Source organism: Barbus barbus (assembly GCF_936440315.1).
Source record: "Barbus barbus genome assembly, chromosome: 45".
In the NCBI taxonomy this organism is placed as follows: domain Eukaryota; kingdom Metazoa; phylum Chordata; class Actinopteri; order Cypriniformes; family Cyprinidae; genus Barbus; species Barbus barbus.
In genome coordinates this window covers 18,843,436-18,856,142 of record NC_136723.1, presented here as the reverse complement: position 1 = coordinate 18,856,142, position 12,707 = coordinate 18,843,436, and the positions used below count along the sequence as shown (strand labels likewise).

General features: G+C 35.9%; 1 protein-coding gene across 3 annotated transcripts in view; it reads right to left on the bottom strand.

Annotated features, from left to right (window-relative positions):
• Window positions 1–12,707, bottom strand: part of msi2a (musashi RNA-binding protein 2a) — a 175,502-nt gene that overhangs the window by 60,869 nt on the left and 101,926 nt on the right. For all 3 annotated transcript variants that reach the window (XM_079408165.1, XM_079408166.1, XM_079408164.1), the window contains exon 7: window positions 3,129–3,177. In XM_079408165.1, coding sequence (XP_079264291.1) covers window positions 3,129–3,177 — 49 coding nt within the window. The remainder of the gene's footprint in view (window positions 1–3,128; window positions 3,178–12,707) is intronic.

The window sequence follows — 12,707 nt, the reverse complement described above, 5'->3', positions numbered from 1 at the left end:
AACAGACAGCCACACACACGCACACACACAGGGAGAGAGGTTGGGGACTGTGTTGAGTCCAGGGAACGCCGATCCAGGTAAGGAGATTACAGACGCACACAATACCACCTTCTGTTCGTCTTCCAGGAACAATCCGGTTCTCTGGAGCATCCAGGAAACACACACAAAACAAAACCTCGTCCATGGCCAAAAATTCCTAACTCAGCCCAACACCTGCTCCTCTCTCGCTCCCTTTCTTTTCTCTATGCTGCTCAACAATAAAAGTCATAATTCATGCTTTCTGTTGATCAAACTGAGACGCTGTTACTTTTACTTACATCATTTGAAAAACACAAAGTTCCAGCTGTAATCAGATGCTCGTTCGGAAGTCTGTTGAGCAGGACCATCAGCATCCGTGACGTTACACCGGCTTTCATCATCCCGGCAGACTTTTATATTCAGGGAAATTGGGTGAGCAAAAGCAGCAGAACTTCTGCCATGGGAATTACAGGTGTGACTGCGCTACTGCGTCTTTTATTGCGAGATCAAATTTATTCTTTGAGAAAAATGTGCTTGAGACAGATGAACAAATGTGGTAGCGATGCAAAGGAAAACGTTAATGTGTGTAACATTTAATGCAGAATGATGGGAACTGATCTTTCTCCATCAGCACCACTTTAAAACTGTCCTCCTACACGCGGAGTCAAAATAAAAACCTAGACTAAACCACCTCTCGCCAACATCACGTCAAAAGCACCTTGTGTCAGACTCTAGCAGGGTGTTTGACAGGGAAATGAGGGTTTGGATAACATGAGTGTTTTAGATGCCACACTGAAATATGTGAATTACTGCAGTAAACAGAGGACCAGAGAGAGATGCTGCCTTCATGTCCTCCTGGGAACTCCTTACTTAACAGTTTGGAAATAATAAATTACGTCATATGCATTCAAATGATTTTGGACAGAATAAATTTAATGTGTTGGCCATTTTCTCTCTTTTTTTAAAAACAATCTATCCATCTAACCAACCATCTATCTATTCATCTACTGTACCTATCCATCTATCCATTCACCCAACTATCTATATTTCCATCTATGGTCTATCCATCCATTCATAAATTTGTCCATTTATCTATCTGTATATCATTCATTACTCAATCTATCCATCCATTCATCCATCCAACTATTATCAGTCTATATTTCTATCCATCCATCTATCCACCTGTATAGCTATCCATCCAACTATAATCTATCTATATTTCTATCCAGCCATCTATCCACCTGTATAGCTATCCATCCAACTATAATCTATCTATATTTCTATCCAGCCATCTATCCACCTGTATAGCTATCCATCCAACTATAATCTGTCTATATTTCTATCCATCCAGCTATCCACCTGTATATCTATCCATCCATTTATCCATCCAACTTTAATCTGTCTATATATATATATATATATATATATATATATATATATATATATATATATATATATATATATATATATATATATATATATATATATATATATATATATATATATATATATATATATATATATATATATATCATCCATCTATCCACCTGTATATCTATCTACATACATCCATCCATCCATAAACCATTTTTTCCACAGTACAAAAGTCTCCAAATTACCATTTCAGGTTTTAGCAGACATCTCAGAATGCCATCTCAGAATATGTATTCAAATACATAAGACCTTTCATTATTTAAAGATGTTTTGTTATTAACAGCTGTCTGACTTCCACAGGAAACGTACATCTCTTCACACATAATGTAACAAGTTTCAAAATGACTGAACAGTGTAGCTGAAAGTGTTTTTCTTTTAACTGTATTCTTATGAAAAATGCAACAACCCTACCAAAACAATGTGACCAATATCATATACAATTCTAAAAATAACATACTATAAAGTTAGTTTGTATGACGGCATGTTATTGCAAACACAGTGTGTGTTCTGGCAGAGCGAGGGCTGTATGGCCTTTGGGTATTCACTGTAACGGCACACAAACGGCTCACAAAAGCAACTAGCAGAGCCCTGATGAAAATCACACCATTACATCTGTAATTAACAGCATGAAATCCTGCCTTCAAAACCCCTTCAATGTCTGAATAACATCCCTGATCCATGCGCCCACAGGAGAGCCAATGCACGTTCCCACAATGCACTGGGGCAGCAGGACTGATGGAGCTTTGGAGCTCAATTTCCAACACAATCATCCTCATTTCAGCCTGAAAATGCCAGAGAGATTCTGCTGCAGTCTCTTTAGTGAAAGGAGAGAGAATGTACGAGAGAGAGAGGGAAAGAGGGGGAGAAAGAATGGAGGCGGACAAAGAGAGTCTTTTAACAGCAGTTTAACAGTCACCTGGAGGGCATGAAGGACACGAGAGAGAAAGGAGACAGTAGTGTGAAAGAACGTGTGTGTGTATGAGGGATATGCACTCTTGCAATCTAAAAATCACACACATTTACTCTTTTTAAATCGCACTCTTTTTCCCTCTCTGAAATTCTCTGTACTGTACTCCCTTTCTCAAGTAAATATTGCATTCACAATGATTACAAATGTAAAATTTTAAAAAGAAGAACTTAAAAAAAACATGAAAGGCAAACAAACAATGTTTTTGCTCAGATTCGTCAACTTAACCCACATTTTGTGGTTGACATTGACATACAATGAGTGAAAATTAGTTTTTTTCTTCTGCTTAGTAATTCGTTAAGGAATTGATAAAGAAAATTAATTTGATAAAAACTTAAGACTTGCACTAATGTTCAAAAGTTTAGGGTTAGTTTTTTTTTTTTGCATTAAATTGATGAAAAGTGACAGTAAAGACATTTGTAATCTTACAGAAGACTGATGATTTCTGAAGGAACATGTGACAAAGACTGAAGTAATGACTGCTGAAAATTCAGCTCTGCCATCACATAATTAAATTACATTTGAAAATATATTAAAATAGAAAACTATACTTTTACTTTACTTTATTTCATAATATTACTGTTTTTACTGTATTTCTGATCAAATAAATGCAGTCTTGGTGAGCAAATGATACTTCCAAAAAAAAGAACATCCCAAATTTTGAAAGTGTACAAAATAGAATTCATATGAACCGTTCTAATGATCTTACCTCTATGTCTGTTTGTAGTTTTGTCAAACATTAGCATGGCATCCTCTACCTGAAAAACACAACACACACTCATGAGTCAAAGAACACACAAAGTGTAAAGTACAAAAAAAAAACATTAACAATAGTAGAGTCATTTGAACTCTTTGTATGATTACATTTAATTATTATCCAAGCTCAACATGATTTCATACACAACAGACATTAATAAAACCAGAACAGAAACACATTCCTCATGACAAATGTACTTCCATCATAACTAAAAGTTTCTGTGGAGTATTGCTCAACAGGACAAATGTATGACAAGAAATCTTTGTATGACTCAGGCAGATTCTTAAAAGAAAACACAGAATCCTGCAGAGACACCAGAGTCCAGAGTAATTTGCCCTTCATGACTCACATGAGAAAGAGAGGGAGAGAGAGACAGAGTCAGTCTCAGGGAGAGAAAAAGTGGTCCATGTGTCCGTGCACTGCCTGCCTCCTAGATACGGTCGCTAGGTAACATGAGGAGTTGCCTGAGTGTAAGAGACAGACTGTCCAGCACAGCGGGGGACCCCAGTATGAGGCCGGTGGCTAGAAACACACACACATACAGGGGTCGTGGTTTGTCTTTAATAGAGAGGTATTAAAATATCATAGCAGCAGGAGTCAAGCCTGCACCGCCCACATGAGAACACATTCAAATGGACCTACAGTACAGTACAGTGCTTCCACCTGGAGCAATGTGGGGTTAAACACTCTGATTATGGGCAAAATGAGAACAGACATTTCTCTGAAAATATGGGTTAATGGTTGCAAGCAAACCTGAGCCTGCTGCTCTTGGAGCAAACTAGATCAGACAACATCAGACCAGACCATATCATACCCTACTTTACCAGTCCAGTCTATTACATATCACACACATCCTATCAGACCAGACCGTATCATACCTTGCTATACCAGTCTAGCCTATTGAGTATCACACACATCATATGTCAGACCAGACCACATCAGACCAGACCAAACCAGACTAGGGCTGTGTAATTAATCGCATGCGATTAATTGCACAGCCCTAAACCAGACCATATCATACCCTACTATACCAGTCTATCCTATTGTACATCACAAACATCATATGTCAGACCAGACCATATCATACTCTGCTATACCAGTCTAGTCCAGGGGTTCCCAAGCTTTTCCATTCCACGACCCACCTAGACAAGTATAATCTATTTCACAACCCACCAAAATATTTGAAATAAAAAAAACTATTGATATTACTTTAAGCTTAAAGGGATAGTTCACCCAAAAATGAAAATTCTGTCATTAATTACTCACGCTCATGTCGTTAAGCAGCAACACCGGTTACGTCACTTGCCCACCGCGGCACCGTGACCGTCCCTCACCGTCATTTAGATTTTTTTTTAATAGTAATGAAAATAATTTAGTTCAGTTAGAGAACAGACACTACAATTAAAACTGAACGTGGCTGCTCAATGAAGCACACCAAAGGAACGACAGTCGCTACTCGCGCATCACAGATCAGATTTAATTTATCACGTGAGGAGAGTGAGTCCAGCTGACTGACAACAAGAGTGAGGTGAGACAGACAAGACAATGGCAGAAGAGTTTCAAAACGAAATGTAAAAGCGCCTGTTTTAAAAATATTTTGGATTTTTTTTTAACATTCGTTTCTCATTTATTTGGTTCCACGGTATTTGCAGATTTTTTTTTTTGTTTAAACTGTGATATTTTTCCCATTATTTTATATCAAGGTGTATGCAGTCCGTTCCTCCAAACTTTCTTAATTACCAATAGTTATACATTTTATAATCAGCCTATTTGTTCCTCAGTCTTTACTGATTTTCAGTTTTGTATACCCATTTAAAATTTGTAAGTTATTTGTTATTTTATATTAGGCATATAGCATGGTGTATTTTTATTTGTTTTGTTAATAAAAGTTATATGTTCTACATTGTTGTTGTTGCTTGAATTTAATTGAAAAAAAAAAAAAACTGCTTGACTCCGAATTACGCTAAATCGAAAGTGAAAGTAAAACGGAGCCAGTCCAGTCCATCCATCCAGACCATCCCATATCATAACAGTCTAGTCTAGTTTAGTCTATTGTAGTTCATACAGCAAACCATACAAACCAGTTCAGACCATCCATAATTTATCATACCAGACAAGTCTAGTCTATAGTACCACACCAGGCCACTCCAGATCATTTCATACATTATATCAAATCAGTCCAGTCTAATCTACTGTAGTTCATATAATATCACATATCAGACCAGACCCCTATTAGACCAAATCAGTCAAGACCATACCATATCTATACCAATAAAGATTAGTGTACTGTAATTCAAATCAAATCACATCATATATTAGACCAGACCAGTCAATCTATAATTTATCAGACCAGCCTAGTCCAGTCTATACAGTACCTGTTCATTCCAGATCAGACCAATCCAGTCTAGTCCATGGTAGTTCATAATGGTGAAAATATATACACCAGATCATATCATACCGTACAAAGCCAGTATAGTCTACACTATTCTAGTTCATTATCATAACACATCATATATATCATTATTATATCATCATACCAGCCCAGTATAGTCTACACCATCAATCTACTGTAGGAATTAATGTGATTCTTACTCAAACATCTGCGTGCAAGCAAACATTGGAAGACCTCAAAACATGCTGATGGAGTTTAAGCATGGTGTATACTGTCCTTCACAAGCACACATACACACAACAGCAGAGAGGTTGTGAGAAGATCAGAAATGCGTCACACGCCAGTAATGCACATTGAGCTGAAATAAGTGTAGCGCTGCAAGTCTTTTCTAAAGTGTCTGTCGCTGGACTGCTGAAATAGCTCTGTGCCTCTATCTGATGGGAGGTTAAGGACCTCTTCTTACTCTCACACACACACACTTCTCCTGCTCCTGAAAGGAAAGCTGAAGAGGCAGACAGAGCTCTTATCACTCTTTAAGGAGAAGTGAAACTCTTCTGGGGTCTCTGGACTTTTTTTTTAGTAAAAATAAAGGAGAAATGTCCGCTATCAGCAGCTAAATGTTAGAGAAGATGCTTCCTTCACACAGGGGTAAAAGCTGCTTGTGTTTCTGTCAAACATATCAATATGTTTTTAAAACATCTGTAGAAGGGCAAACGCATTCATATAGGTGAGATCACGTACAAAGCACACCATAAAGACAGGAATTATGAATTATTAATCCCATAAAAATATTTACAGCCCAGGACAAACATCCTGACAGCTGTATGATCAACCACAGTCAGAATCCCCACACCTTTGAATCATGGCAATTAATTGGTCAAGGATCAAATCGTGGCTTTCTCGCCAATTGGGATTTTTAATTTTATACAAACTGCAACTTACAAAGAGCAATTTCTAGAATACTAAGAATAATGAGCATAATATTTGAGCATAATTAGAAAAGCAAGCATACTAGACTTTTTAGGACTGTATTACCAATATAAACTAATAACTGAATTCACACTGATATTTATAGGTTCTCCATAACTGTGAGAACTTTGAATTATACACACAAACTCACATGAATGTGTCATTTGAAAGGTGAGCTCTGAAAGACAGCATATAACAGTTGAGGCACATGCACTCTGAAAATGTCAACTCTCTTTCTGTGACTCACAATCTTTCATGAAACATTCAGTTATCAAATGTGAAGCATTGTCCGCAGGGCAGGGAAACCACGCATTCAGGAGGATTTCAGTGCTGATGTATAAGTGTACTAGGTTGTATCAGGAAATGCAATTCATTTCAGTGAATCACTTAGTTACTGGTCTGGACATACTGTAAACCATCTAAAAAAAACAGACTTAAAAAAAACTGTTTGATTGATTTGTTCACTTCAAAATGTTTCCTGAGGTGCCTTTGCTGCAATGTATGTTTCATCTTTGTAGTAAAACTCAATTTTAGTGATTTTTTGTGACCATTTTAATTACATACATATCAAATATTATATTAGAAGTGTTTCCAAATTGTCATGCACCTCACCATTTTACAATCTCATTTAGAGTAAAGCAACATAAATGCTTCTGTGAATCACTTGAACCAAATAATTTCAAAGAACTGGTTCAAAATAAATAAACCTGAAAATAAAAATTTATTAAAGCTAAATAGAAATAAAAAAAATAATAAAAATGAGAAAAGCACATAACAAAAAGACTTTAACTAATATAATAATAATAAAATGAAAGTTATTGTATTATATAAATTATTTTGAAATATTTTAAAAGTATTTAAATACTACTAAAATAACACTGCCTGACACTACAGGCTGAGACCACACACAGGCACAGAGGATTTCTACTTCAGTTTGCATTAAATGTAGATTAAGGATATGTGTGAAGAGAGAAAAGCTACACTGTCCTCTTCTAAAACTCATTCGCTCTCTCCAGGGATTGCAGCTCAAACATCAATAATTCACCTTTCTCAAAGAGAAAGACATTTATGATTTGTATTTGAAATGGAGTTAGAGGAGATGTAATCCAGCCTGACTGGGCTGGATAGATTTCAGAGAGGCCCAGGAGATGAGAGCTGAGGAATTCCCCGTCTTACTGGCTCAGGGTGAGAATGTAATGCATGAACGAATGATCTCTCATCTGATCCGGGATCAGCACTCTGCAGAGAGCGCAACACATGCATCTGAGAACACCGTTTGTGCTGAAGGGTGTAGAGGTGGAACTAGGGTTGGGTATCATTTGAATTTTATAGATTCTGAATCCGATTCCGCTTATCGATTCCAATTCTTTTCAATTCTTGGTTTCGATTCCAATGAGTTTAAAAAAAGTATCTTTTTGCAAAACATTTAGTTGCAGCTGAATACCATGAACAAACATCAGCAGGTAAAAATCAGTTTATGATTCTGGCTAAATGGAGTTGTTGTTTTTTTTTCAATGGAAAGTGTGGTTCTCTCATGTAATTTATGAATAAATGATTAAATGACTCACTCAAGATTTACTTGTTTCATTACTGGATGAATCAGTGTTTTTGAACACCTACTGGAGTAACAATGTAATTCGATAAATCTTTATTTGAAGTGTCAAAATTTCAAAAGTTGATTTGATACATCAAGAGTTTATATCCAAACTATAAACTTTTATCCCAGTACTTCTGCGATTATTTGAAGGTTTGTAGCACAGAAGTAATGATACTGTGTGGTTGAAAAGATTGTGAAGCTATTTCATTCATATAATTAATTCATAAACGCAGACGTAAATGTTCAAATCACACTGGTGTGCTCAAACACAGCACGGAAGAACCAATAGTGAGCACAACGTTGTGATCGCACACGTCAAAGGTTGAAGAATGAAACAGAGGAATCATTGTAATTTAGGAACATGTTGAATCATGATCGTGACCTTTAATGATCTTTTAAATTAAAGTGCTTTGTCATGTTGGTGGTGACACCTCTCTTGCAACATGTTTAGCTTATCAGAAATATTATACTTAGCTTTTTCGCCTTCTGATCCCAAGTGTAGCCACACTTTGGAGTGCTTAGATTAGCAAGCAAGGCCCTTGTAGATCGCTAGGTCGAGTCCTCACAGATGAAAAAAGAAGCGCACACAGGAATCGATAAGCGAAATTGAAATTTTCATTTTACAACAAGAATCCGATTCCTGATCTTAAGCATCCGATTCTGAAATTGGAATCAATTTTCGATCCCAACCCTTGCTGGAGCACAGCTCATTAATGTGACTTCTACATGAAACTGCTTGCACAGAACATTAAGCTAATGTTTATTAACAAACTGTTTATTTCTGTATGTTATGTTTGTCTTTCTTGTGTTGCATTTCAGAATGAAAGCTGTTTTGTGTCTTTGGTATATTGTATTCTAACATTCAATTTGAGTCTGTGTGCGTACATTTTCAGATACCGTTGATTTTCACTGCTTGCTAAAGAAAGCTCTAATGATGCATCACAAGATGGACCTTATGAGTGTTTTCGGTCTCTTATGGTAATCAATGTAGACACTGGAGACTGATTCTCTAAAAAAAAAATCTGCTGACCATTTTATGCGCCAAGTCAGACGAGACAGAAATTACAGTCCTGTGAACAAACTCTCAAAAACATAGCAGCAGCTGCAATCGGTTATTATAATAACCAATTTTTCTTCGCTTAAAATAAATAATTACTCAAATAAAATAACAGAAAAAAAACGGATTTTCTTTCCTTTCACAGTGTTAAAAAACATCTGTGGCTCTGTAACGGTCACGTAAATATTCATGAGCCCTTGGCTCTTCAACCAACCAGGGCAAGAGATGAACTGATGCATATTCTATAGCAGACCTTGGCATGTCCATTGTTACCACAGCACCGAGAAGCTGTGGAAGCGCAGGGATGCTCAGGGCGAGGGGGTGTTTGACGGGTTCAGGAGGAGGTTGGGGGGGCAGACAAGCCCTCTCAGAAGGGACAGGTCTGTAGGCAGAGACCTACAGCAACATCCATCAGAACATCAGACAGAGCTGCCATGGAGGACAATTATGGGTCATTTTGTTAAAAGGCCTTTAAATATATCCAGGCTGTGCAGAAAATCACAAAATCCAACACATAAGCCATTTTAAAAGTGAAAATATACTCTTTTTAGGTGAAGAAACATACTAGGAGAAATGAGAAACACCTTTATCCATGAGAAAACGGTATAACAAGTGATTGCTTCACTTCGCTAATCAGGATGTCTTTTTTCCTTTTTTTAAACACCCCCCCACACTCTCTCATTCACTTATCTGCAAGCTAATTATATTAATTAACAGAAAAAGCGGTAAATAAACCTGCTAATTGGTATGTAAATAAGATCCTCCTGACACTAACCGTGCCACAACAACTTTAATTTAAATAAATATAAATATGTCAGTATTCATTTAGCTCCGTGACGACTGCCAGCGAGCGGCAGAGCAGCCGATATCACCCCTCCTCCCTCCGGCCCCTGCAATCTATTCATCTCATTTTTCTTCATTCCTTTGCGAAGCGTCTGACAGCATCCAACAGCCTGAACCGTCTCCACCAGCAGCAGCCAGTAAAAGCACATTTCCATCAGAGCTGACCGATCGATAGCAGAGCAAAGAAACAGGGGGAGACAGACAGAGAAGTGGGGAGAGACAGAGAGAGACAGTGAGAGAGACAGACAGGAAGAGGGTAGCAACGTACAAGGGGTTTAAAAAAATTAAACAATTTTTTTAAACTTTTATATTTAATGAATATTGATGTTATTTCTGTAACAGCGTTATAAAATATTTTTAAATCCATTTAAAAATAGAGTAATATTTTGATTAAATATAAATCATTAATAATCACAAGTTAAATTTGTATATTTATAAAACATTAAATAGAAAATAAAAAATATAAAAAATAATAATAAATGTTGAACATTCTTGGTAATAGTAACAGATTCTCTTTTTTAAATACACTGGGAACCATGAAGGTAATTGATGTGCTTGGCATGAAGACTTTAATGCACAACTAGGAAACGCAAACACAAACTGAAACAAATTTGCAAATGCATTTGAATTTTGACTGTGATTTTAAGTGAGCGCTGTGCTGTTGCGCCTGTCTGTTTGGATTTCTCCATGAAATTTCCACCACACATACAGAGAGGCTGAAGTGTCTCTGTTAATTTATCATCCATCATCATTTACATTTAGCTGCATTAGATCTAATTAAACCTGGATCTTTCCATGTCGGATGTTCAAGTAATGGCTTCTGATATGTTTGCAAGTTGATGACAGACAAAACCCAGGAACCATTAGGTGACTGACAGATGAGGAATCTGTTAGAGAAAAGTTTACTAACCATGTGACGTGATCGTGGAACATTTTGGACCATGATTACACCTGTTTTCAGATCTTTCCATGTGATCACTCAGATCACATGGAAAGATCAGATCACTCAAATATGGAATAAACAGTGTAAAAGATTACTAGCATTAGAGAGAAAGACAAAGAAAGATATGCAAAGGCATAGTCAGGTAAGGGATGAGATGGAGGTACACTGAGAAACAAATGGAGAAAGAGAGAGAATTATGGTTGAATGAGACAAAGACAGTTAAAGGACTGAGACAGATGGAGAACAAGAAAGAAAGATGGACGGGGAAAACAGACAGATGGAAAGAAAGAGAGAAAGACAGAGACTGAAAAACAGATGTAGAAAGCGAGAGAGAAAGAGAGAGAGAGAATAAGGAAAAGAGAAGCAGAGGGGGAGAGAGGGGCTTTCTGTCATTTTCTATGTAATGAGAAAAGTAATGGCATTTTTACTCTTTTCTCTCCAGACTGTGATTGGAGGTGAGGGCCACAGAAATTCACATCAATCCTCTTTCTCTCTCTGTCTCTGGTCAAAAACCAACAGAGCTGCTTATTTAGGGAACATTTCAGCCAACATAAGCACACGCTTATAAAGCCAAAACTATGCAGGTCTAGAAAACACCAATATATGAAATAAAATGTGTCCTTTACAGACAGGGCAATCCCAAAATGCAATAAGATCAGAAAAAAATGTCCATCCAAGATGGATGATGAAGTTGAAGAAAAAGTCTATTATAATTATGCTACCATTCAAAATTTTGGGGTCAGTAACATTAAAATAAATTAAAATTTAAATTAAAATAATATTTTTACTATGCAAGGACACGTTAAAATGATAAAAAAAAGTGACATTTACAATATTACGAAGAATTTGTATTTTAAATAAATGTTTTTCTTTTACTTTCTATTCATCAAAAAATCCTGAAATTAAAATGTATCACAATACGGCACACACTCACATACTGCAAGAGTATTTTGATATCACAAAATTAAGTAGCACTGTTATCAACATTGAAAATAATAAGAAATGTCACTTGAGCACAAAATCAGAATGATTTCTGAATAATGATGACACTGAAGACTAGAGTAATAACTGCTGAAAATTCAGCACTACCAAAACAGAAATAAATGAGAGATATTCAAACAGAATAATTTATAACAATTTAGTGCTGTCAAACGATTAATCGCATCCAAAATAAAAGTTTCTGTTTACATAATATGTATACACGGTGTATATTTATTATGCATTTATGAATACAAACAGATGCATGTATATATTTAAGAAAAATATGTTATGTTAATATATTAAATATATTTACATACAATATAAAATATAAGAATATAAATATATAAATGTATATACACATGTAAATATTTTCAAAATATATACTGTTTGTGTGTGTATTTATATATACATAATAAATATACTGTACACATACAAATATTATGTAAACAAAAACTTTTATTTTGCATGTGATTAATCGCGATTAATCATTTGATAGCACTAAACAATATATATTAATTCAAAATATTACATATCAAATGAAATGCAGCCTAGGTGAATATAAAAGATTTCAAAAACATAACAAAAAATGTTTATAAAAATAAAATGATTGACCCCAAACATTTGAATGTGTATATACACAGAAAAGTACTGAAGAGTATAGAGGGAAAACTGCTCAATCCAAATTAAAATGGCCAAAACCATGATTTCGCTGGAAAAGCTGCCTCCGCTCATTTAAAACAGACATTTTC